The 27,864-nt window shown below is 41.3% G+C and overlaps 1 protein-coding gene across 1 annotated transcript in view; it reads left to right on the forward strand.

Moving 5' to 3' along the window:
• Positions 1–27,864, forward strand: part of CD109 (CD109 molecule) — a 138,893-nt gene that overhangs the window by 93,227 nt on the left and 17,802 nt on the right. Inside the window, exons 19-28 of the mRNA XM_086316820.1 lie at positions 847–964; positions 2,832–2,945; positions 4,936–5,154; positions 6,175–6,319; positions 10,116–10,292; positions 20,102–20,183; positions 22,136–22,364; positions 23,619–23,784; positions 25,462–25,652; positions 26,800–26,955. Coding sequence (XP_086172946.1) covers positions 847–964; positions 2,832–2,945; positions 4,936–5,154; positions 6,175–6,319; positions 10,116–10,292; positions 20,102–20,183; positions 22,136–22,364; positions 23,619–23,784; positions 25,462–25,652; positions 26,800–26,955 — 1,597 coding nt within the window. The remainder of the gene's footprint in view (positions 1–846; positions 965–2,831; positions 2,946–4,935; positions 5,155–6,174; positions 6,320–10,115; positions 10,293–20,101; positions 20,184–22,135; positions 22,365–23,618; positions 23,785–25,461; positions 25,653–26,799; positions 26,956–27,864) is intronic.

Genomic DNA, 27,864 nt, shown 5'->3' on the forward strand with positions numbered 1-27,864 from the left:
GATGGAGGAACCTGGTGGGCTATAGTCTATGGGGTTACAGAGAGTTGAACACAGCTGAGCAACTGAACACACGCATGCATAGTATTTAATATAGCTGTATGTGAATTGTGACAGTAAGAGTATCATCAAGGAGAAGACAGGCCTTTTCTAAAGAAGGATGATTTTAATTTCCTTAAAGTCGCATGGCTCTCACTGGGGGAAGACTGCTGGGAGTTCCGTTGTTGCTTGGGGTGGGATGCGCTCATGATTGTTCCTTCTGCCTTGTGATGCCCCATTAAACATCCCTGTGAGCCACAGGCAGAAGAGGTGTGGGTCTTGAAAAGAATTCAGCTTAGCTAACAAACTCTGTGCTACCTGGCGTGATGACTCAACAAGTAAATCATGAAATCTGCATATATTGTGAGTCAGCTATTTATGGAAACTTGAAATAAGACACGAGTCACACCTCCAAAAACAAATAACAGCATTGACAAGAATACAGAGGGAAACTTTTATGCATATTGAGGGAGACAAATGGGAGTTAAATTTGGAAAAGGGTATTTATTATCTACATAAAATTTTTGAAAATGATGCTTGTCTTGAAGATATAAATATTGTAGAAAGATTTTTATTGGAATATGGATCAGTTTGCAGTGTTATGACCTTATTATGACCTGTTCCTTGAGAACTTGGAATGTATTATTTTATGCTTAAATCTTTAAAAAAATCTAGATACATATATTATTTGGAAAATTAAAATTTCCCAAAACACGAAAATTCTTCCAAAACATGGTTTAGGTTACGTTGGCTTATTTTGAAGTGTGTCTGTTCTTGGTTTTGTGACTTTTATGTTTATCTTGACTTCAGTTCCAGGATTTACCAAGAATTCGAAGTTACTGTGCCTGATTCTATCACTTCTTGGGTTGCAACTGCTTTTGTGATCTCTGAGGATTTAGGTCTTGGACTAACAACTGCTCCAGTGGAGGTAGTGTACCAAAGAGCTGCTTATAGATGGTACAATGCCACGAAGTGAAGAGAGTGTCAACTCCTCAGTGGATTTTAAAAAAGTGATTGCTTATGATGTTGATCATAGTTTGGAGATTTCTTGGTGTTTCCTTTTTGTTTTTCATCTGTTTTACATTTTCAAGTGTGAACTGTATTAAACTGTTAACTGTGCTAGCTCTGTATTGAGATTTGGATAGTAAGTTTAGTATTGACTGAGTCCAATCACTTCCAAAGGCCAGAAGAGAGAGAATGCCCTCTTTAAAGACGAGCAGAACTCAGAATGTCCCCTAGCAAACATTCCTTCACAACTCTTTGGTCAAATTATATCCCATGTCACTTCCTAAACCATCACTGACAAGAGGAATATAATGACTGTGATTGGTCTTAGACCAGTAGCTTTCAGCTCTGTCATATCTGAAGCCGGTTTTTAAAAACATAAAAAAATAAAAACGGTTTTATTTTGTTTTGTCCCTCAACCATCTATGCAAATGAAATGCATAGAAAATTTAATATACCTTCATACTTAATTAAAACAATCAATAAGATGTCCTAAGTGAAATACCAAGGAGAAATAAAAGGAAAGTAATGTATAATAAAATAATATACTTTTTAGTATGTAAGTGGGCAGGCATAGTTGCACAAGAAAGCCTAGTAACATATTTGAATATATATGCAGTATATAGAATCACCTTGTGTGCAACAGCTGCAAAATGCAATTTGATATACATGTATTATTTTAGCAATGCAAAAACCTTGAGTGGTGCTGCCTGTGGTGATGTAAAGTTTTGAAATAGTGAAGAAGTTTTGGTGAAGTTACAAAACAAAGGGCAGTTTCCTCTTGACTTACAAAATAGTTATATATTGATAGATGCTTTGGGTTTATATATGTGTTGTCATTAGGTTTTAAGTCCAGGTTATTATAACCAGGTGCTTTATCTACATGAAAGGACATTTAAGAATCATGAGGAACACAGGACAGTTCTTCATTGTCAGGGACTGTCCAGAGCATGCAGACCTTCCCTGCTAAGTGCCAAGAGCACTCACTGTGACAGTCTGAGACTGCCACAGATTTCCAAATAAACTTCTAGGAGAGAATTAACTGCTGCCAGTGAGAAGCTTGGCCAACACTATCAGAGTTTAGGTGACCAACATATATGTATATGTTTATATGTTGGGCTTCCCTGGTAGCTCAGACAGTAAAGAATCTTCCTGCACTCCAGGAGACCCCAGTTTGATCCCTGAGTCAGGAAGATCTCCTGGAGAAGGGAATGGCTACCCACTCCAGTATTCTTGCCTGGAGAATTCCATGGACAGAGGAGCCTGGCGGGCTACAGTCCATAGGGTAGTAGACAAAAAAAGGTCATTTACTTTTCACAGGAGTCTAAGACAGATGCTGTTTCATTTGGGCAGCGGCTTTAAAAGCAGAATGATGGAATTGGCATGGCAGAGTAGTAGAAGAGGAGCCTGGCTATGGCCTCAGACATGGCGGGATCCAGTTCTGGCTCTTGGACTTGCCAGCAGCGTGCTCTTGTACCAGTTACAGAGGTGGCTGAGCTTCAGGTTTCTTTCCTGTAAAATATGACTGTAACACCTGCCTGCATAGGTGTGATGAAATAATTTAAGGTCCCTGGTTCCTAGTAGGAGTTTCATAAAACATAGTGATTACTGTGTTATAAATCACAGCAGTATGCCCCTATTTGTTTAGGATAGGTTGCTGTTTTCTGTTGGTAGGCAAGAGGACATTTCTATGTGAAGCTACTAATAAGTGTCGTAGGTTTTGTGAGATTTAAGTGTGTAAAGTGTGAAGCTCTGGACTTTAAAATCTGTATTCATTGTGTTCTTTCCAGCTCCAAGCCTTCCAACCATTTTTCATTTTTTTGAATCTTCCATACTCTGTCATCAGAGGTGAAGAATTTGCTTTGGAAGTAACCATATTCAATTATTTGAAAGATGCCACTGAGGTAATGTGCTAAAAGGTTTGTTCATCATTTACATGTCAGGAAAAAATGAAGAAAACATGCTGGCATTGGGTTATGTAGTGTTTGGGCATCTAAAAAGTGTATGCATTTCTGGAATATTGAAAATAGCCGTACTTTGCCCACCATTTCTTCAGCTTATTAATGTTGAAGGATATTGCTGGCATGTCCAGACGTTTTCCCCTTAATTTCTAGTGCGAGTTCTCTGCTTTAGTCCCACAAGTTCATTTCTTGGCATCTCTCTTCCTCTTTCCTGCCCCTTTCTCCCCACATTTTTCCCATACTGTACTCCCACACGGAGAATGTCTTACCACTTCACACTGCCATTGAGTGCCCACTGAAACTGGCGAGGATTTATTCCTTTCAAGGACTGGTTTGGAACTAAGGTGTCTTCCTTGAGGCATCTCACTCATGCTGTTAGGCTTGCGGTCCCCATATTTGTACAGTATTTTCTTTTTTTTAAATCTATTTTTAAATGGAGAATAATTGCTTTACAATGTTGTGTTGGTTTCTGCCATGCATCAACATGAATCAGCCATAGATATACATATGTCCCCTCTCTCTTGGACCCTCCCCGCCCCCCACCATCCCACCCCTCTAGGTTATCACAGGGCACTGGGTTGAGCTCCCTGTGTTAATGTATTGTGTTTCCAAGGCTTTGATTTTTGAGTCATGGTCTGGTGTCACCTCAGCCAGTCAGTTCCCTGTAGGGCAGGGGTAGGCCCACTGTTTGTGATGTGCCCATAGTGGTGCTAATGAAATGATTCTCACCCCAACCCGACCAAGACTAGGGACTGTAATTAACCTTACTACCCGAAAATGCCATCATCTCTTTAAGCACTATGTCCAATGGCACCCCCCTCCAGTACTCTTGTCTGGAAAATCCCATGGATGGAGGAGCCTGGTAGGCTGTAGTCCATGGGGTCGCTAAGAGTCGGACACGACTGAGCGACTTCCCTTTCACTTTTCACTTTCATGCATTGGAGAAGGAAGTGGTAACCCACTCCAGTGTTCTTGCCTGGAGAATCCCAGGGACAGGGGAGCCTGGTGGGCTTCCGTCTATGGGGTCGCACAGACTCGGACATGACTGAAGCGACTTACCAGCAGCAGCAGCTAGAGAATAAACTGATTCTTATTTTCTAATTTTACTTTTTAATTTTCTCAACATGGTATAGTGTAAAGAGCAAAAGATCTGGAGTCAGAAGGCCCAGATCCAGTATCTAGCTTGTCCACTTAAGAACAAGTAACTTAATTGCAGTTTACTCATCTGTTAGATAAGAAATATTTTGATAAACAGATGAGAAAATAAGTGGGAAAAACAATTTGTAAAGTCTAAGATCTGGAGAAATACTCTTCTTGATGAGCCTGGCAACTTTGATGTACTCTATGAAAGTTTACAACCAACATGTGCTTCAGGACTAGTGTCTGAGTCATACTTCTCTTGGAATAATTTTAGCAGAGATTCTCAATGAGTGTAATAACATTTCATCCTGTTTGCCTCAGGTTTTTCTAAAGGGACTAGTGTCCCAGGATGACACAGCTGAGTCAGGCTGGTGGTAGTACCATGACATGAAATAACCCAGCTCTCAGAAAATGAGAGAATTTAGTGTTAGTGGGAGTTTAATGTTAGACTTGAAGAATGCCATTTCCCCACTTGTCTTGAGGTAGGTGGAAAAAGTGTGGGAAAGCACTCGGTTTTTCCTGTACCTCTACACGCTCTTCTTGGCTGAACCTTTCTGTCTCGTTTTTCTCTAATCTTGGGCCTCACAGATTTAACTGCAATTAAAAGGGTATGGCAACCCACTCCAGTATTCTTGCCTGCAGAATCCCATGGACAGAGGAGCCTGGCGGGCTGCAGTCCATAGGATTGCAAAGAGTCGACTGAAGCGACTTAGCATGTATGCACAAAGCAGCATTTTACTGAGGAGCAATTTATTATACAGAACCTTTGATGACTTTTTTTTTTTTCTTCCAGGTTAAGGTAATCATTGAGAAAAGTGATGCATTTGATATTCTAATGGCTTCGAACGAAATAAATGCCACGGGACACCAACAGACCATTCTGGTTCCCAGTGGGGATGGGGCAACTGTTCTTTTCCCGATCAGGCCAACACGTCTCGGGGAAGTGCCCATCACGGTCACAGCTGTTTCACCTGCTGCTTCTGATGCCGTCACCCAGAGGATTTTAGTGAAGGTAAATATTTGAAGCCTAAAACGAAATGGAAATACAGAATTGGAAAGGAAGCAGAAGATGGTTTTTCTCATGGTTAAATTTGTTTTCAAGACCTAGTAGGACATCTTCTCCACCCTCCAGGAATGCCTAATGTTTTTCTCATCTAAATGTAAAAATATATCACGCAATTGGAGGTAATTGCCAATGTCTTATTCAAATTTTTAGTATGATTATAAAGCAGGTTATATTTACACTCTATGTGACATTGGAATCCTGTTAAATTGTGCCAAGTTGATATATAGATTTTGAATTTTTGAATTCCTCAGTACAGGTAGAATAGGTTTTGTAGGTTTTTTCCAGAGAAGACAGGATGCACAAAAAGGCAACTCAGCATAGTGAATAAGCACTGGTGTTCTGGAGGGAGGCAGCCCTGGATTTCATCCCAGCTCTGTCAAGGGTGCCTTTGGACAAGGTATTTAATCTCTGTCTTTAAATAATAAAAGGACCTATTTCAGAGGGTTTTTCATCCCCTTTTCATCTTCTCCTTTATCATTTCCATTGCCATTCTGTGAACTATTTTCTCTAATTTAAAGAGAAAGTAAAAATTTATTAATGGGTTTGAACCAAGACCTTGTAGGCACTTATCTAACCATACACAGGCCAGATGATTAACTCATTATCTGTCTATGCTGCTGCTGCTGCTGCTACTAAGTTGCTTCAGTCGTTTCCGACTCTGTGCGACCCCCATAGACTGCAGCCCACCAGGCTCCCCCGTCCCTGGGATTCTCCAGGCAAGAACACTGGAGTGGGTTGCCATTTCCTTCTCCAATGCATGAAAGTGAAAAATGAAAGTGAAGTCGCTCAGTCGTGTCCTACTCTTAGCGACCCCGTGGACTGCAGCCTACCAGGCTCCTCCATCCATGGGATTTTCCAGGCAAGAGTACTGGAGTGGGGTGCCATCGCCTTCTCCGTTATCTGCCTATAGTTTTCTCTAAACAGAGAAATAGAGACCATGTTAATTGTGTTACTTTTTATCAACAGGCTGAAGGAATAGAAAAATCGTATTCACAATCCATCTTGCTGGATTTAACTGACAGCACGCTACAAACTACCCTGAAAACACTGAGCTTCTCCTTTCCTCCTCACACAGTGAGTGGCAGTGAGAGGGTTCAGCTCACTGCAATCGGTAAGAGCAGAGTATATCACCGTCACTACTGGTTTATTTGTATGTGATAATACACATTTCTGATTTATTTGTACATGCATTTTCTTTTTTAATGAATTATTTAAATTGAAGTACAGTTGATTGACCGTGTTTTGGGGGAACAGTAAAGTGATTCAGTTATACATATGTATACATATATATTATTTTTCAGATCCTGTTCCATTATAGTTTATTACAAGACATTGAATATAGTTCCCTGTACTATACAGTAGGCCTTTTTAGGTATATTTTCTTATTTAATCCTAATTAAATAAGGAGTTGCAAAAACATTTTAGTTGCTGCCAACCGCTGATTACAGTGGAAAGGCAAGTAAGGGGTGTGTTCTGGACCAGTTCTTCTCAGTCTTCAAGGTGCACATGAATCTTCTGGGGACCCTGTGTGAAGGCAGATTCTGGCTCAGTAGGTGTGGGGTGAGCCCTGGATCTGCATTTCTAACAGGCTCCCGAGTGTTGCTGATGTTTCCGATGTGCAGTCCACTCTGAGTAGCCAGGCCACAATATTGTTGTGTGGCTGGAGGGAGGAGTTGTTCTGCCTTTGTGGCTCTCAATCACTGGTGAATATCACAGCCTCCTGTGGAGCTTTGAAAATACGCAAATATCTGGGTTCCACTCCCAGTCTACTCGATGAGACTCCCTTGGGCTATGGCTAGGGCATGCATGTTTTGAAAAGGTTCTGCTAGTGCTTCTGACAACCAGAAGTTGAGGACCACTGTCTCGAGTGGTTCTCTGTGCAGAATGCAAGTACCCTGTACCACTGGAAGCTACCCACTGACTTAGTCACCTTCTCCTAGTTGCCAAAGTACTTTCAACTATTAGAACTTCCACAGAAATGGCTTATTTGTATAGTTGTGCTTTACAAATAACTGAAAGAAATGTTTAGATTTTGTTGTTCAGTTGCTCAGTCGTGTCCGACTTTGTGACCCCATGGACTGCAGCACGCCAGACTTCCTTGTCCTTCACTATCTCCTGGAGTTTGCTCAAACTTGAGTTGATGATGCTATCCAACCATCTCATCCTCTGTCGCCCCCTTCTCCTCCTGCCCTTAATCTTTCCCAGATCAGGGTCTTTTCCAATGAGTCAGCTCTTTGCATCAGGTAGCCCAAGTATTGGAAATGTTTCGATTAATGACATCTAAATAATTTGTCAGGTCTTTGAGGTGTCAAGACCTAAGGCACTTTTTCAGAGGTTCTTTTGAATCTCACCTGCAGGTGTCGTGCTTTTTATTATTACTCCAAACAACCAGTCCCTCTAGAGAGGGCTTTTTGGGGAGACTTAGATATAATTCTTAAAAATAAATAAATGAACTCTCTGTTGAGGAGAATACATTCTGCTTAAGCACCTCCCACAGTGGTGGGGTGCTGGGAGATGGTATGGTGTGTGTGCACACATACAGAGGGATGAGCCTTGAAGTTTTTTCTTTTTTTCTTTTTAAACTTTTTATTTTGTATTGGGGTAAAGGCTACCCACTCCAGTATTCTGGCCTGGAGAATTCCGTAGGCTGTATAGTCCATGGTATCAGAAAGAGTCAGACATGACTGAGTGATAGCTTACAGTGAATGGTGTCGGATTTGTCATCTCCGAAGAAGACTTAACTTTGGGACCAGGGACCAGGCTTGATCACTCAAGAGGTTTTGTGTAGCAGAGTTTTATTAAAGTGAAAAGGAACAGGGAAAGCTTCTGACACAGACGTTGGAAGAGGAATGGAGAATGCCCCCCTTGCTAGTGTTAGCAAGGGAGTTAAATATTTTTTAAATTGGTTATTACAGTAAATCAAAAGAATGTCTCAAGGTTGTAAACACCTTACTAGACTCACTTCCACAATATACATTTTAAGATAACAGGATTGGTCAGAAGATTTTCAGGAAGGAGAAACATGTCCTCAAGCAGAATACCTTATTGTTATATAATCCTTACTAAGGAATGTAGGAGGAAACGTTTGTCCTTTCCTCCTTGAGAATTTCAGACCCCTATCTCCTCCTTGAGAACCCCAGACCCCTTTCTCCTCCTCGGGGACCCTGGACTTCTTATCAACCTGCCTGGGAATTGATTCTCTCATGAGCGACTTTCACTTTCTTTCAGAGCCAGTTAACAATGTTGTGGTAGTTTCGGGTGGACAGTGAAGGGACTCAGCCATACATACACATGCATCCATTCTCCCCCAAAATCCCATCCCATCCAGGCTGCCACATAACATTGAGCAGAGTTCCATGTGCTATATAGTAGGTCCCTGTTGGGCATCCATTTATAATATAGCAGTGTATATATCTGGAGAAGGCAATGGCAACCCACTCCAGTACTGTTGCCTGGAAAATCCCATGGATGGAGGAGCCTGGTGGGCTGCAGTCCATGGGGTCGCTAGGAGTCGGACACGACTGAGTGACTTCATTTTCACTTTTCACTATCATGCATTGGAGAAGGAAATCACAATCCACTCCAGTGTTCTTGCCTGGAGAATCCCAGAGACGGGAGAGCCTGGTGGGCTGCCGTCTATGGGGTCGCACAGAGTCGGACATGACTGAAATGACTTAGCAGTAGTGTATATATGTTCATCCCCAAACTCCCTAACTATCCCTTCCCCCCAAGAACCTTGAAGTTTGAGTGTGTACCATCTTTCCTTATGTTGGAATGAGTCTGCCTGTGGTTGTTGAATATTCTGAAGTTTAAATTTTAAAGTTTGATTTAAAATAATGTTTTTTTTCAAGTTTTATTTTTATATAGTATTTATTTAAAAAACCTGTTTGGTTTTTCATTTTCTATTAAAAAACCTGTTTGTGTTTTATTTGGTGAATATTGGCTTGCTTCTTTGAATATTAAAAGTCCAAGTTTATGTTCACTTTGAATATTAAAAGCATACTGTGCAGTGGTGGTAATAATAAGGAACAAAACCTGCACTGGTATTTACTTCTCCAAGTTAACGTCTAAAGTTTAAGACATGGTACGCTAGCGTGACTGCAGCCCACCCACATGAAAGTCTTCCTCTCTTATTTGGATTCACTTTTTTAGGAGCAAGTTTTCAGTAGGTATTTGGACTTGGAATGGTGAAGTTTTTAAAGTAAACCACACTGACGAATATTCTTCTCTATACAGTTCAACCATAGTGAGGTCAAAATTAGAACTCAGCCTTTACATTTCTAAATTTTTACTTATTTTCTTGAGTCATGGTGTTAGAATGTGGGTAGAGGAATGTGGGTAAGAGTGTGTTTTGTTTAACTGTATGTTACTCACTTTGAAGAATACTTTTAACCCGTTTTGATCCTGAGATTCACTGAAACATATATACCAGTTAGTTCTACTTTGTTGTTGATAAATAGAGCACACTGAAAAATACCACAAGCCCTGCCCTTAGAACGTCATTTCTCAAGAATTTATAGTGTATTAGTAAGGAAGTCAATATAAAGTTCTATTTATATGAAGAATACTCATAGTAAAACTTTTCTTCCCTGTTTAAGAATGATGATTTCCTAATGCAAATCCTGACATTTTGGTTAGAAATTTTAAAAAAACTTATAGTTTGCTTATATGTGCTGTATCTTTGAGCTAAAAGTCTCCTAATTTGTTGCATAATCTACAAGTTCAGTACCACCGTATTCTCATTTATTTGACCAGTCTTCCTAAAAGCTTGATGTAAAGTTTCTGCTGTGTTCCTGGCGGTGGAGCAGTCATAGTGCTTCAGTGTCGGGCGCCTTCTGCTCTCTTTGCCACTAGGAAGTATGTTTATTGGGGATTTGCTGACCTTGATAAATGTCTTGTGCTTTCAGGAGATATTCTTGGTTCTTCCATCAATGGCTTAGCCTCCCTGATTCGGATGCCTTATGGCTGTGGTGAACAGAACATGATAAATTTTGCTCCAAATATTTATATTTTGGATTATCTGACTAAAAAGAAACAACTGACGGAGAATTTAAAAGAAAAAGCCCTTTCTTTTATGAGGCAAGGTAAGCATTTTAGAAATATATATATTTTTTTTTTTGTAAAAATACATTTGTTTCTGTTTTTGGTTTGTTTTTGGTCAGAGTTGACTCTAGACTGTATTTCAAAATGGACAGATTTTGTCTTTGCTGTGTGATTGTGACATGAGATGGTGTGGAGTGTGCTAGAAGTGTTAACAGCTATCACTACTTGTCCTCAGCTCCAGGCTCACTGACTGCTGCTAAGATGTTTGTTAAAGGAGTTTGATCCTGGAGGGGCTTATATTTTCATAAGGGATTGGAAATTTAAAGCCACTTAAAAATCTGATGCTGAAGGACAGGCAAGGCTGATGTGCTGCAGTTCATGGAGTCGCAAAGAGCTGGACACGACTGAGCGACTGCTACTTTGCAGGAATTTATGACATCTCATGCCCAGGTCCTTAAGTCCTCTAGGAAATTCTCAAAGATGTAGCAATTGGTACTTTCTGTACTGAAAGAAAGTGAAAGTGAAGTCGCTTAGTCGTGTCCGACTCTTTGCGACCCCATGGACTGGAGCCTACCAGGTTTCTCTGTCCATGGGATTTTCTAGGCAGTAGTATTGGAGTGAATTGCCATGTCCTTCTCCAGGGGATTTTCCCAACCCAGGGATTGAATCTGGGTCTCCCGCATTGTAGACAGACGCTTTACCATCTGAGCCACCAGGGAAGTACTGAGCTGCCTCTTAAAAATTATTCTCCTTTCTGCATATGTTTGTGCATCAGCCATGTTTTTTTCAGTTTAGCTATTAATTTATTTAAAAAGAATGGTAAAAAATCAAATGTTTATCATATATGCAGAAAACACACGTTATTAATGTTTCAAGGAAAATGGTACTTATATACTAAGACATTTCCTGTTTTCCAAGTACTATGGTCTTCATGTAATGCATCTTTGCATGTCCTCTACCTGGAATGGCCTTCATGATCTATGAATTATGTTTGCTTGATAAAATCCACTGATTTTTAAAGTGATTCAGTCATATTTTAAATATATAAATACAGGAGCTGCTTTTTTCCAAGAGGCAAGCTTATTGGAAACAGGGTAACAGGGTAAGTTGTTATCATTATTACACAGCAGTTAGTTTAGGATAAACGTGTCCCTTCATAATGAGGGAACCTGGAAGAAAAGCTCACATTAAAATAATGTCTTTACTGAGTTTTCTAATTCTTAACTGTGGAAAAGTCAGCCAATTCACTAACAAGCTTGCCTTAAACTTATAATTAGTTTAAGCAGTGGTACCAGGGACTCTTGGTATAGTGTTCAGTTCAGTTCAGTCGCTCAGTCATGTCCGACTCTGCGATCCCATGAACTGCAGCACGCCAGGCCTCCCTGTCCATCACCGACTCCCAGAGTCCACCCAAACCCATGTCCACTGAGTTGGTGATGCCATCCAATCATCTCATCTTCTGCCGTCCCTTTCTCTTCCTGCCCTCAGTCTTTCCCAGCATCAGGGTCTTTTCCAATGAGTCAGCTCTTCTCATCAGGTGGCCAAAGTATTGAAGTTTTAGCTTCAACATCAGTCCTTCCAATGAACATCCAGGACTGATCTCCTTTAGGATGGATTGGTTGGATCTCCTTGCAGTCCAAGGGACTCTCAAGAGTCTTCTCCAGCACCACAGTTCAAAAGCATCAATTCTTCGGTGCTCAGCTTTCTTTGTAGTCCAACTCTCACATCCATACATGACCACTGGAAAAATCATAGCCTTGACTAGACAGACCTTTGTTGGCAAAGTAATGTCTCTGCTTTTAACATGCTGCCTAGGTTGGTCATAACTTTCCTTCCAAGGAGTAAGCAAGCGTCTTTTAATTTCATGGCTGCAATCACCATCTGCCATGATTTTGGAGACCCCCCAAATAAAGTCAGCCGCTGTGTCCAGTGTTTCCCCATCTGTTTGCCATGAAGTGATGGGACCAGATGCCATGATCTTCGTTTTCTGAATGTTGAGCTTTAAGCCAACTTTTTCACTCTCCACTTTCATCAAGAGACTTTTGAGTTCCTCCTCACTTTCTGCCATAAGGGTGGTGTCATCTGCATATCTGAGGTTATTGATATTTCTCCCGGCAATCTTGATTCCAGCTTGTGCTTCTTCCAGCCCAGCGTTTCTCATGATGGACTCTGCATATAAGTTAAATAAGCAGGGTGACAATATACAGCCTTGACTTACTCCTTTTCCTATTTGGAACCAGTCTGTTGGTCCATGTCCAGTTCTAACTGTTGCCTCCTCACCTGAATATAGGTTTCTGAAGAGGCAGGTCAGGTGGTCTGGTATTCCCATCTCTTTCAGAATTTTCCACAGTTTATTGTGATCCACACAGTCAAAGGCTTTGGCATAGTGTATGCCACATTAACGGAGAAGGCAATGGCAGGCCACTCCAGTACTCTTGCCTGGAAAATCCCATGGACAGAGGAGCTTGGAAGGGTGCAGTCCATGGGGTCACGAAGAGTCAGACATGACTGGGCGACTTCACTTTCACTTTCCACTTTCGTGCATTGGAGAAGGAAATGGCAACCCACTCCAGTGTTCTTGCCTGGAGAATCCCAGAGACGGGGGAGCCTGGTGGGCTGCCGTCTATGGGGTCACACAGAGTCGGACATGACTGAAGTGACTTAGCAGCAGCAGCAGCATTCCACATTAAGATCAGGTGAGATGTTGGTATAGTGCCATAATAGTTATAGTTATGGAGATGAATAAAAACTATTTTTCATAACTGTGCATCTTTTAAAGACAAGATTTTGACTTGTATTTGAAATTTAGTTTGGCTGATTTCAAGTAGAGAGTGTGTAGGCACTAGACTGGTGCTTTATAACTTGATATATTACCTTCTTTGAGATATTCTTTGATATATTACATTCTTTGAGAGAGTATAGAGAACAGAGGAGCCTGGCATGCTGCAGTCCATAGGGTCACAAAGAGTAGGACAGTGACTGAATAACAACAAATAAAATAAAGTGAAATATTTTAGAAAATGCCACTGATTGCATATTTTATATGTTTCTGGAATGTTGGCCAATCAAATATCAATGCTTTAAAGAAACAGAGTAAGTTTTCTAGCATGAACCATTTGGAGTGAAAGTCGCTCAGTCGTATCCGACTCTTTGCGACCACGTGGACTATACAGTCCATGGGATTCTCCAGGCCAGAATACTGCCGTGGGTAGCCTTTTCCTTCTCCAGGGAGTCTTCCCAACCCAGGGATCGAATCCAGTCTCCCATATTGCAGGCAGATCCTTTACCAGCTGAGCCACAAGGGAAGTCCATTAAGGAACAATAATTTACGCCTTAAAAATTTGAGTTTCTGTACTGGACACTTTGCTGTGGGTTAGTATTGACAGATGCCCTAAAAAATGAACACTCCAAGTCCTCAGTATCTGTTTTTTGTTGTTGTTCTAAAAGGAGTGCTGGTCCTCCAGACCTGTCCCAGCAAGTAGGTGCCAAACTGCAGTTTCAAAGCAGCTCTGCATTGCATTTGCTGGTTGTTAGAGGGCGCAGAGCCTCCAGAGGGCAGTAGAGGCTGTGTGGGCAGCAGGAAGAGCCCTGGAGCTGGGAGGTGGGTGAGCCCCCACCGCGCAAGGTGGAGCCATGATTCTGGCTTCCGTGGGGGCTGTCAGCCCTGGGCTCTGAACCCTGCCTCCTGCTCTGGGCTGGTTTCCCTAGCCTCGTTTTTCGACCTGTAAGATATGGGTAAATGAGTACCTACTTCTTAGGGCTGTTTTGAAGACTAAATGAAGTATTTTAACACAGAGTAAATGCCCAGGAACTATCAGCTGTAGTATACCTAGTTGCATCTAAACAAGGAGATAGGGTCTCAGGTCAGCAAGTAAATTCTGTCTGTTCTGCCTCTAAAAACAAGTGTGAAATTCCTCCACTCTCTCCGTCCCAGGCTGATGGCTTTCTTCTGATGCGTGGTTGCTCCCCAGCTACTCCAGTGGCTTCCTAAATAACACTCTTTGCCAACATGCTCACCTTTAATACAGTTTCTGCATATTTTATAATAAAAAGGATCTTTGGATAATGTCAAGATCATGAGACTTTCTTAAATTCTCCTACGGATTCCTGGCCTGGGCTTGCAGGCCCTGAGTGAACACCAGACCCTTCTTTCACTTCTCCTGCAACTATCCCATCAGGACTCTGTCCTGCTGTGTCTAGTGTGCCCCCAGGGCCACAGTGCTCAGGGTCTTTCCACCTGTCCTGCCGTCTTCTGGGGTGCTCTTACCCCACATCTTTCCAGGGCTGGCTCTTTCTGGTCGTCCAGGTGGTGTTTTCCTCAAAATGGCCTTCCCTGGCCTGTTGGTAGCTCTGACTTAAATTATGCCATTTAATATTCTTAAATTATGCCACTTAATATATTCTTCATCACACTTGACATTGTTTAAAATGTTTTTGTTTTTCTGTTATCTGACTGTCTCCTGCTCTAGAAGGTAAGTTCCCTGATAGTGGGGACTGCTTGAATCTCTTCTGCACGGGGTCATCATTTGGGCCCCTCAGTATGTACAGAATGGGTGAAGGCATTCGTATCAGCATTAACTTCATTGGGCTTTAGGTTGATCATCCTGATGTGGAGGTTGAGGGTCTAGAAGATCTCTCAGGTGTTTCCGCGATACCTGGCTATTTCCAACCACCACAGTGTCTACCTGGCTTTGGCAGGTTTTTATGAACTAGGAAATGTGACTAGGGATTTGAGCCTGTTGCCTTTTGAGCTGGTGAAGTGGCTGGACTCTGTCCAGCTGTTGTCGTTGTTCAGTCACTCAGTCTTGTCCAGCTCTTTGTGACCCCATGGACTGCAGCACGCCAGGCTTCCCTGTCCTTCACTGTCTCCCGGAGTTTGCTCAAACTCATGTCCACTGAGTTGATAATGTCATCCAACCATCTCATCTTCTGTCGTCCTCTTCTCCTCCTGCCTTCAATCTTTCCCAGCATCAGGGTCTTTTCAAATGGGTCAGCTCTTTGTATCAGGTGGCCAAAGTACTGGAGCTTCAGCTTCAGCATCACTCCTTCCAATGAATGTTCGGGATTGATTTCTTTTCAGATGGATTGGTGTGATCTCCTTGCAGTCCAAGGGACTCTCTAGAGTTTTCTCCAGTGAGCTCCTCAAAAATGCATCTTTTCACATGATGAACTAAATCATATTAGTTATAGAATAGCAGACAAAAACTTCTTGGTGTTGTGATTTTCATTATGAGATCAGTGCCTCATTTCAGAGACTCTGTTTTTCCTTTTGCCATCACGTTTGCCAAAGTTTTAAAAAATATACCATAGTTGTTTTAATTTTTTTAAGGGATTAAAGTGGCTTTCACACAAGTCATGATTATATTATTAAATATCATTTGTGAACAGCACATGGTTTTCCTTAAATCATGCTTGGCCCAGGAGCCCTGTGACCTAAGCCTGTATTTTTATTTTTTTTTATCAAAACAATAACTACATCATTGAATGAAGTGTCTCTTACTGTCAAAAAGAAAAATAGAATCATAAAATGAAAACTTGTTCAAATATTTAAATTGTAGTTCCTGCAGCTCATATTTTCAAGTAAGACTCAGACCAAACTTGGTTGGAAACACATTATATTTTCTCTGTTGAAATAAAGACAGGGAATAATAGGTTTCAGAACTCTGATGCTGCATTTGGCCTTCACAAGAATGGCTAGAGGCAGTAGTGAAGATGCTGAACAGAAAATGTTGGTGAATTTCTCACTGTCCATTTCGTGTCAGAAAGAGTAAGGAAGCTGATAATGAATACTTTTCTTTTAGTATAGAGAATATTTTAATTCCTTTTTTTTTTTTTTTTTGGGCCAGAGAAAGATACTGATACAGCCACAAACAGCTGATTTTACTTCTTTTATTTGTATGCAATTATGACACTTGTCATAAACTAAGACAAATTATGTTTAGAACTTTACTTTTCTATGTGCTTCTATGAGTGGTCCTTTCCTCTTTATTATGATAAATTGTAAATATTTTACATTCATGACTATTCCAAAGAAAATTCATGGCCCACAATGTATGTATCTTGTCCGACCCTTTATAAATAACAGTTCATGCATCATTATTTTAAGTTTTAGAAGCGTCTGTTAATTCTGATTATATATTACTTTCTAACGCAAGAGCTCTTCATAAAACTATGAACTTAAAGGCAATACTCTTATTTCTTCATACATTTTGGAGATAACCATGTTTTTGCCTTTCTCACCTGGAGATGAAAAGTCTCCAATTTAGGTGACTACCCTGGAACACTGAATTACTATACAAACAATAAAGCTTACAGCCAAGCAAGCTGTCTGTTTCTCTTATGGAATTGGATGGCTTGGAGGACAAGTAGCCATGGGTTCTCTCATGATGCATGGGTGGCTTCAGACAGGGAAGGGCGCCTCACTGGAGATCCACTTCGTTCTGGTTCCTTCCTCTTTTGCCCAGGGAGCAGAGCTGGAGGATTGGAGTCTCAGTTTCACCTAAACCAGCTCAGGAAATGTACTCCATACCTGGAGACTATCTGCGAGTCATCCCCCTCCTCTGGGCTGGCTGCTCCTGGCAAAAGAACTGTGCCAGTTGTTGATATTAATGGCGATGGTTGGAGGTCAGCCACCTGAGGGGTCATTTCCCTACGCGCTGATCTCATCTTTCTGAGGGTTTCACAGGAACCCGTCCTGGGAACTGCCGCTGATGTGACTCAGGCGAGTCACTTGGTCCTCCCCTCAGGTTGGTCCATCTTCCCACAGAAGCACCTCCTCTAGTGCTGGAGGGACCTGGAGCATCCCTTCCCTTTTCTCCCCTTCTCTTCCTCTCCTTCCTTTAGTTGATCATCTGTCTTTCAACTCTGCCTCTAGTGTTTTGCCGTGGGAAAGTTTTAAACAATTTTGTTGCTATTATCAATTTTTTTTTCTTAAATTTGGATGGTTAGAAAGTCCTTTTCTATACCCATGTTAGAGAGCAATGTCTATTGTTTTTTGAGAGCATGTAAAAGGTACTGTGCAAAGGACTTTTTATATATATATAAATTTTTTATTTTCTACTAGAGTATAGCTGATTGACAGTGTTGTGATAGTTTCAGGCAAACAGGGAAGAGACTGAGCCATACCTATCAGATCAGATCAGTCGCTCAGTCGTGTCCGACTCTTTGCGACCCCATGAATTGCAGCACGCCAGGCCTCCCTGTCCATCACCAACTCCCGGAGTTCAGTCAGACTCATGTCCATGGAGTCAGTCATGCCATCCAGCCATCTCATCCTCTGTCGTCCCCTTCTCCTTAATCCCTCCCAGCATCAGGATCTTTTCCAATGAGTCAACTCTTTGCACGAGGTGGCCAAAGTACTGGAGTTTCAGCTTTAGCATCATTCCTTCCAAAGAAATCCCAGGCCTTATCTCCTTCAGAATGGACTGGCTGGATCTCCTTGCAGTCCAAGGGACTCTCAAGAGTCTTCTCCAACACCACAGTTCAAAAGCATCAATTCTTCGGCGCTCAGCCTTCTTCACAGTCCAACTCTCATATCCATACATGACCACAGGAAAAACCATAGCCTTGACTAGACGAACCTTTGTTAGCAAAGTAATGTCTCTGCTTTTTATATGCTGTCTAGGTTGGTCATAACTTTCCTTCCAAGGAGTAAGCGTCTTTTAATTTCATGGCTGCAGTCACCATCTGTAGTGATTTTGGAGCCCAGAAAAATAAAGTCAGCCACTGTTTCCACTGTTTCCCCATCTATTTCCCATGAAGTGATGGGACCGGATGCCATGATCGTCATTTTCTGAATGTTGAGCTTTAAGTCAACTTTTTCACTCTCCACTTTCACTTTCATCAAGAGGCTTTTGAGTTCCTCTTCACTTTCTGCCATAAGGGTGGTGTCATCTGCATATCTGAGGTTATTGATATTTCTGCTGGCAATCTTGATTCCAGCTTGTGTTTCTTCCAGTCCAGCATTTCTCATGATGTACTCAGCACATAAGTTAAATAAACAGGGTGACAGTACACAGCCTTGACGTACTCCTTTCCCTATTTGGAACCAGTCTGTTGTTCCATGTCCAGTTCTAACCGTTGCTTCCTGACCTGCTACAAATTTCTCAAGAGGCAGATCAGGTGGTCTGGTATTCCCATCTCTTTCAGAATTTTCCACAGTTTATTGTGATCCACACAGTCAAAGGCTTTGGCATAGTCAATAAAGCAAAAATGGATGCTTTTCTGGAACTCTCTTGCTTTTTCCATGATCCAGCGGATGTTGGTAATTTGATCTCTGGTTCTTCTGCCTTTTCTAAAACCAGCTTGAACATCAGGAAGTTCACGGTTCACATATTGCTGAAGCCTGGCTTGGAGAATTTTGAGCATTACTTTACTAGCATGTGAGATGAGTGCAACTGTGCGGTAGTTTGAGCATTCTTTGGCATTGCCTTTCTTTGGGATTGGAATGAAAACTGACCTTTTCCAGTCCTGTGGCCACTGCTGAGTTTTCCAAATTTGCTGGCATATTGAGTGCAGCACTTTCACAGCATCATCTTTCAGGATTTGGAATAGCTCAACTGGAATTCCATCACCTCCACTAGCTTTGTTCGTAGTGATGTATCCATTCTCCCTGGACTCCCCTCCCATCCAGGCTGCCATGTAACACTGAGCAGAGTTCATGTGCTGTGTAGTAGGTCCTTGTTGGTTGTTATACCTTGTTGGTTGGGTGAAGTAAGTCAGACAGAGAAAGAGAAATAGCATATGACATCCCTTATATGTGGAATCTAAAAAGAAATGATACAAACGAACTTATTTACAAAGCAGGAACAGATTTAGAGAGAACGAACTTATGGTCCCTGGGGGGAGGGGTGGTGGGAAAGGACTTTTCATATATTAATTATTGAAAAAGCTCAGTGAATTAGTAGGAAGCAGCGGCTTTGGAAACAGATTGACCTTGGCTAGTGCCTAACTTCAGTGCCTACCAATGTGTGACCTTGCACATGATGTATTCTGAGTTCCTGTCTCTTCATCTCTAAAAAATGGGATAATCATAGAGTTGTGGGAGTACCAGAGTTATACCTGTAAAGGGCTTTGACTAGTTCCTGACACACAGTCAGTGTTGACTTAGCATAATATTTCATATTAAATTGGGCTTCCCTGGTGTCTCAGACAGTAAAGAATCCGCCTGCAATGAGGGAGACCTGGGTTCGATCCCTGAGTTGGGAAGATCCCCTGGAGAAGGGAATGGCAACCCACTCCAGTATTCTTGCCTGGAGAATCCCATGGATAGAGGAGCCTGGTGGGCTACAGTCCATGGGGTTGCAAAGAGTTGGACACGACTGAAGCAACTTAGCATACAAACATTGAAACCATTGTAGTTAATGCCAGACTTAAATATTCCACTTTTTAATTTACTTGCTTTATTTTTAAAAAACATATTTATTTATTTATTTGACTGTACCAAGTCTTAGTCATGGCGTGTGGGATCTAGTTCCCTGACCAGGAAACGAACCTGGGCCCTCTGCACTGGGAGTGCAGCATCTTAGCTGATGGAGCATCAGGAGAGTCCCTAATTTACCTGCTTTTGAATGGCTAGAAATGTTAGCCATTTCTAGCTAATGTATAGTGTAATGGTATTCTGACTTTATTCCAGTTTGGGGCTATCTCAGTTCTTAATTTGTACATTCTACTTGGAAAGTGCTGATGTTCTTAATCTCCCACAGTACATAATGTGGAAAGTATTCAATGTTATTTGATTTCATGTCTTCTTTCCCATTGTCTGCCCATGTCTCCTCAATATGGAGTCATGATTAGAAACTTCCATTCATTGAAACTTGATTACATTGATGATCTGTTTTGTTGTCTTCAGGTTACCAGAGAGAACTGCTCTATCAGAGGGAAGATGGCTCTTTCAGTGCTTTCGGAAATGATGACCCTTCTGGAAGCACTTGGTAAGTGTTTCTGCTGGTGGAACAAGTGCATGTCATGGAATGGACTCTTACTAGGTCATGATGGCCATGAAATTGACAGGTGAATCTCTGTATCTGCTTGGAGCCTGCGTTTTCCAGAGCCTGAATTTAAGAGATTCTCCCTTTCAAATATGGCTTTAAAACACTAATAAATCAGATGCTTTTATTTAGAAAAGATAAGCCATAAATTCTCTCTCTCTCTTTTTTTTTTTTTGGTGGGAAAAGCAGCAATAAAATACTTTATGATGATGGTGCAGCTGGCAAGATAAATTGGTTAGAAATACAGGGTATTGGGACATAGTTCTTTTAAGATTTTTTTTAAAGATCACTTTGAAAAATGCTTTATTTATTTATTGGCCTCACTGCACGGAATGTGGGATCTTATTTCCCCAACCAGAGATTGAACCCATACTCCCTGCGGTGGATGCTCAGAGTTTTAACCACTGGACCACTTGGGGAGTCCAGTTTTTTTTTTTAATCAGAGACAATGCAACATGAATTTTGTGGTAATACAGTCAATGTAGTTTCTTTAAGGTTATTTTTTTGTGAAAAACCATTGAGGGGGTCAAATAATGAACATTCAGAGTTTCCTCCAGAATGAAAGCTCTGTGTGGCTTATTTGGAATGATTACTCTCTTCTTGAACTATCTTCAACTTCGGTTACATTCAGAAAAAGACAGGCTAATTATATCAGTAGAGTCAGTTAAAGTGTGCTGTGGTAAAAACCTTCTAAATCTCAGTAGTTGATTAGCAAATGTTGTGCGCATGCTGCATTTCCACTGTGGGTCACCAGGGGGCTCTGCATCTTTGTTTCAGCCACTGTCTCCCTGTCTCACCCAGAGCCTCCAGGCTTGTTGCAGTCTGGGATAGAAGGCTGGGATATCCAGCACTGGCAATCCAAAGCTTCAGCCTATGTGTACAATTTCTTATCACTTTATTGTGATCAGAGCTGGTCCTGGGGCCATGCCTAACTTCATGGGGGCCTGGAAGTGAATTCTTCTGCATACCCAAAGTTAAAGAGAACTACATCACATTGAATATTTGTAATATTTACCACACTAAATCTTTTATAGGATGAAACAGATCTGCTTCAGATTTTCTTTTGGCACGAGTCAGGATATAGATCCATTAATAGAAAGGTTTCAGTGTTTTATTGCTTGATGTTCTTTTCACCTCGATATTTGGTGTTCTGTAGCAGTGATTGACATACTTTTTCTTTAAAGGATCAGATAGTAAATATGCTAGGCACTGTTGGCTACATAGAACCTTAGTTGTATGTTTTTTCTTCTTCCCTTCACCCTCTCTTCCTTTTTCCTTAAAAAAAAAAAAAGCCATTTTAGGAGGAGGGTAGGGGTGGGAAGAGGTACGTATAAGGAGACGGCGGGCTGTATTATTTGGCCCAGACAGTACTGGCCCACAGACTGTAATTTGCCGATTCCTGCCCTGTAGGATAGAAATATCCATTTGCTCTACTTAAAAGTACTACAGTTGATTGTGGATTAAACATACTTCTTCCATTGCTTTGGGGTTGAACCAAACGTGCAATGAGATCTTCCTGGGTAAATACCCAGAACAGTCCACAGGTGAATAACCTTGGACAATTTATTTAACCCTCTCTGAGTTTCAGATTCTCAGCCTATAAAATAATGAGGTGGGATGAGATGATTTCCAGGTTCTTCACCAACTCTGCTGTTTTGTGAGCTGACCTGGAATTTCCCTGCCGCACTTACGGGAAGCTATGCCCACTGCCTGGCTGAGTTGTTTACTTTCTGTCTCTTGGTTGTTTTCTGTCCTTCTGCTCCTTCTTCAGTGACTGGCCCTTTGGAGAATCTTTTGATGGGGGAAAAGTGTTATTGTTGGTGTTTTCTTGCTTGGTGTAATTTGGAGGACTTCATAAAGTGTATTTTATGTAATTTTTCCCCCCTTTCACCAAGGTTGTCAGCTTTTGTTTTAAGATGTTTCCTTGAAGCTGATCCTTACATAGACATTGATCAGAATGTGTTACACAGAACATATACCTGGCTCAAAGGACATCAGAAATCCAACGGTGAATTTTGGGAGCCAGGAAGAGTGATCCACAGTGAACTTCAAGGTGGCAATAAAAGTCCTGTAACTCTTACAGCTTATATTGTGACTTCTCTCCTGGGATATAAAAAGTATCAGGTATTTAATATTTAATAAATAATGGGTGGGAAATCACAAGAAAGGTAGGTCTTGATGGGTCAAATACATGTCTGGAAACGTAAAGAATTTTGCAATATTCCATCACATTTGAAGTCTTGAATTGGAATATTCTTTTGCTTTGCATTTGTGGACACATTCCAACAGCTGAGAATGAAAATATCAACCCACTCTTTTGAGTAAGCTAAGAGCATTTTAAAAATGCTTGGTAACATTAAGTGTTCTTGTTATTGGTAAGATAAGTCAACACATATTTTATCATTGGATAATGATAATTAATTTTTTAGAGGACAGAAAAGTCTTCAGAATTTGGGAATATGTTCTAGCATACTTAGATTGTGAAGGGCTTTTTTTTTTTAATTTCTAAAATACCCTGGAGCAATTATAATGTCTACTAATTTAGTAAAAAGTACAGGCGTGTGTGCTAAGTAGCTTCAGTCATGTCTGGCTCTTTGTGACCCAGTGGATTATAACCCGTTAGGCTTCTCTGTCCATGGGATTCTTCAGACAAGAATACTGGAGTGGGTTGCTATGCCCTCCTCTAGGGGATCTCCCCACCCAGGGATCGAATCTGCATGTCTTATGTCTCCTGTATTGGCAGGCAGGTTCTTTACTAACCTGGGAAGCCCCAGTAAAAAGTACACCCACTAAAAAGCATGTTAAGTGGGCATGGATGTCTGGGTGAGGATGGGTGTGCCCAGAAAGTTATGCGAATGAGCTTAATTTTGCTCCAGAGCTGTCTCAGTGATTGATGCCTTTTACTGCTTATTGCCGACTGCAAATGATCAAAAGCAGCCATTCTCAGTATTAAGCTCCTGCAGTTTTCCTAGCCTAGTTCTAGGCATGTGGGATATAACCTTTCCCCTCAATTTAGAGCTTCAGCACCTTAGATCATATATGTGAAGTATCTTTCTCAGGATACCTTTTATGTCCTTGTCTTAGTTCATGATAGTCAATGGGAGAAACACTGGCAAAAACACCACTTCTTATTTTTTATTCCCTCTACAGCATGGTGCCTGTTTGCTTGTAGAACCTGAAAGTGGTATTTTTTCAAAATACATGGCAGATCTTTAATTGTCAGTGATCAGGGGTGATTTCCATTGTCTAAGACAAAGTCAGGTGCTTAATAGACACTGAACTTGTTTTTGAATGAATGTTTGAAAAAACTTTTTATATAAATATGTATGTGGTGACAGGTTATGTTGAATAGTAAAATGTGTATTCTTTTCTTTCCAGCCTAATATTGATGTGCAGGAGTCTATCAACTTTTTGGAGTCTGAATTTGATAGGGGAATTTCCGACAATTACACCCTGGCACTTGTAACCTATGCACTGTCATCTGGGAGGAGCCCTAAAGCCAAGGAAGCTTTGGATATGCTGACTTGGAGAGCAGAACAAGAAGGTAAAGCGTGTAACCCCTGTGCATTGTGAAATGTGTGCATGATATGAGAAAGTTTTGTACACCAGATATGGAGGTGATTACACTTAACATCTGAATGGGATGAAAATGCAACGCGGGTAAAATCACGATGGGCTGACACGGTCACCCTGCTGCTGCTCTCCCCAAGATGTTTTCTAGAGAGTTTCGTGCCTTGGGTGTTTCCTTCTTTTAGACACGTTCTGCCTTGTGTCTGTTACCCTTCGAGTTGTCTGATGCCATTTCTGGTTTTGTGGCCTTGAGTGATCATTAAGGCTATGGTTTTTGGAAAGACCTGGGCTCAAATTCTGGTTCTGTTACCTTTCTGAGCTTCAGGTTCCCTATCTGTCAGAAGGGAATAACACCTCTTTTAGGATTGGTGTGAGGATTAAATGAGATAATGTGCAGGCCTTACCATGTAGCAAGTGTTCAAAAATGTGAATTAAAATGCTAACAGAAATGCAAATATCAGAAATGCCATTAGCAAGCTGTGTGTATGATTTTTTAACAGCACTGCTTGTGGGCTACGATAGGACAAAAAGTACACATGTTATTACTTCTAAATGGCCTCTACAGTCAGGGATCAGTTGTGTGTGTGTGTGTGTGTGTGTGTGTGGTGGAAGGGGATGGGGTGGGCAAAAATAATTTTAGGTGATGTCGACTGATTTTGAATCTCTTTGAATTCAAAACAGGCTAAATATGGAAAGTGCTTTAGAGGCTTCTGAGACTGTAAAAAATATTGTGTTATTATTAGCAGTGCATGTGTCCTCAGTCGTGTCTGACTTTTGGTGACCCCCTGGACTGTAGCCCTCCCAGGCTCTTCTGTCCATGGGATTTCCTGAGCAAGAATGCTGGAGCAGGTTGCTGTTTCTTCCTCCAGGGGATCTTCCCAACCCAGGGATTGAACCCAAGTTGTTAGCAGTAATTTAGGTTAAATCCTATTACCAGTGCTGGGAACTAGAAGATTTATTACCTAGAGGCTGAAGTAGTTCTTGACATTTCTGCTTCTCTGCTTGGCTAAGTGGTAGTTGTGTTACCTTCCACTCAAATGTAATCGTCATCTAAATGGTAATATTTGAGAGAAGGGGGAGTGGGTACTAAGTAGGATGTTTCTCCCGGAGACTAGCAGGACCATCTCTAGGAAGATTGTTGAGCTGGCCAGGGTCTCTCATTTTTTTATTGGGGTCTTGGATTTTGAACTTATAACACTAACTTTCAGATAATGGAAAAAGAAGTGTTTCCTAGAATGTTAGAGCTGCTTAATGGCAGATTCCCAGAATAAGTTTCTTTCCAATGTGTCCGAAAATATTTGGGGATGGTCTGGAATATACTAGGGTTTTTTCAAAAAATTTATAGCTGTTTAGTCTTAAGCCAGACATATGGAATTTCTCTTGGGAAAATATTTTCATCAAAATGTCCTCATATATAAGTAATAGGAAAAGGATGAAAATTTATAAATTTTAATAATTTTAAGAAGAGACATGTTTATTTGTATGTGTGTGTGATTATACATATATTTGCTTGGCAGAAATGTACACATGTATAGAAATACGTGTATTTTTATGCTAGTCAAGGAGAACTTGGACCAGTGTAGGAATGTTCAATGGTATCAAGTGTAATTTTTCTGTAATTGGCCAGACTGTTACTACTTTTCTCCTGCAGGAGGTCTGCAATTCTGGGTGTCATTGGTGTCCAGACTGTCTGAATCCTGGCAGCCGAGCTCCCTGGATATTGAAGTTGCAGCCTATGCACTGCTCTCACATTTCTTGCAGCATCGGGTTCCTGAGGGAATTCCGATTATGAGGTGGCTAAGCAGGCAGAGAAATAGCTTGGGAGGTTTTGCGTCTACCCAGGTGAGTGATGATCGCTTTCAATTTCTTTAGCTATCTATCTATATAAATAACTATATATATGTAAAACTAACTCTGCTCTGCTGTGCTTAGTCATGCCTGATCCTTTGCAACCCCATAGATTGTAGCCCGCCAAGCTCCTCTATCCATTGGGATTCTCCAGGCAAGAATACTGGAATGGATTGTCATGCCCTCCTCCACGGGATCTTCCCAACCCAGGGATCAAACCCAGGTCTCCCGCATTGCAGGCAGATTCTTAACCATCTGAGCCACAAGGAAAGTCCAAAAATACTGGAGTGGGTAGCCTATCCCTTCTCTGGCGGAACTTCCTGACCCAGGAATTGAACCAGGGTCTCCTGCATTGTAGGCGTATTCTTTACCAGCTGAGCTAGCAGGGAAGCCCAAAACTAATTAAATACAAAATTAAATGTATATGTTGTTGTTTAGTTGCTCAGTCGTGTTTGACTCTTTTGTGACCCCATGGACTGCAGCATGCTAGGCCTCCCTGTCCCTCACTATCTGCTGAAGTTTGCCCAAGTTCATGTCCATTGAATCAGTGATGCCATCCAACCATCTCAGCCTCTGCCACCCTCTTTTCCTTTTGCCTTCAATCTTTCCCAGCATCCGGGTCTTTTCCAGTGAATTGACTCTTTACATCAGTTGGCCAGAGTACTGGAGCTTCAGTGTCAGCATTAGTCTTTCCAATGAGTGTTCAGGGTTGATTTCCTTTAGGAATGACTGGTTTGATATATATATATATAGTGAATATATATATATTTACTATATGTGGTTCCTTTTTTTCATGACTTCATAAAATAACATGGCAGTTTAAAGGTTTAGTAACTTTAAAGGCTTAAGTTATTAATTTTAATTTTTTTCCATCATTGATATAGACATCATATCTGATACTCATATAGGATAAATTAGTTCCCTGTGGTATCTGGTACAGTAGGATCTCAGTTCTAGTCAGCAGATGTTTTCTGAGTCTTTCCTGTATCCAGGTCAACCAAATTCAAAGGTGGACCTAGGTGAGGTCCTCACCCAAGAAAGGTGGATGAGTGTATAGTGGTATCCTAAACATTACTGAAATTTACTCTTTGGAAGCCTTAATGTATGCTTATGTGCACAAACCTTTTTTTCCCCACAACAGGACACCATTGTGGCCTTGAAGGCCCTATCTGAATTTGCAGCTTTAATGAATGTAGAAGAGACAAATATCCAAGTGACTGTGGAAGGGTCCGGTTCACTGAGTCCTGTGAAGTTTGTGATTGACACACAGAACCGCTTTCTCCTCCAGACGGCAGAGGTGTGGACAAGGGGGTGGTTATCTGAATGTGTAGCTGATCCCTTCTGCTGATGATTTCCTTTCTGTTGACTTCAACAAAGACTTGTTCCCAGAGCCCTCTCCTCACAGGAAGGAGTACCCTTCTGTGGTTGAATTTGCTGAGCGGGGGAAGGGAGAAGGGGATGAGAACTTTGCAAAGATTTGGAAAAGGCGAAAACATGGGTCCTGTCGTATTGGGACGTGAATGAATACCCTTTGAGCTCCTACTCTTTTCAGACCCTGTGCCAGATTTCTTTGTGTGTGTTATATTGTATTTACTTTTCAAACCAAGACTGAGAAGCAAATACTTTAATCCCCACTATACATATTATAAAACCGAGGCTAAGGGAGTTTAAGTAACTTGCCCACAATCATGTTGCTAGTAACAGTAGAAATAAAATTTGAACCCATTGTTTCAAAGACCATGTTCCTTTTGGTTGTACCACACTCCTCTTCGGAGTTGATAGAACCAGTAGTAGAATTTTTTCCTTAAACATGGGATAGAGGACTGTACTAGACCCTAACTTTATTCCCTGGCTAACCTTGCAGGAAGTTGAGGGTAATGGAGGAAAGCAGTAACTTCAGGACTAGAACCCGAGGGAGAAGGGGTGATAGCAAAGGAAAAGGAAGGAATAGTGTTGGTCCAGGTCAGTGACGGCATGTCATTGTGTTCTCAGAAAGGCCAGGGACTTGGGTGCTAAGGGAGGCTTGAGGAGGAAGGGATGGCTTCTGTTTCTCATCTTTCTTGCTTCAGTCCCTGCAGAAGGGCTTCCATAGCACTGATGTGCACTTCCTCTGCCTTCACCCCTCTTACCTGGTTTACCCATAACTTTTGACTTGTGGGGCTGTGTAAAGTTCTTTTTTTTTTTTTTTTAATTATACTCCCAAATA

This window comes from Bos grunniens, chromosome 9, assembly GCF_055505025.1.
Source record: "Bos grunniens cultivar Pamir isolate PY7600 chromosome 9, Bosgru_T2T1.0, whole genome shotgun sequence".
In the NCBI taxonomy this organism is placed as follows: domain Eukaryota; kingdom Metazoa; phylum Chordata; class Mammalia; order Artiodactyla; family Bovidae; genus Bos; species Bos grunniens.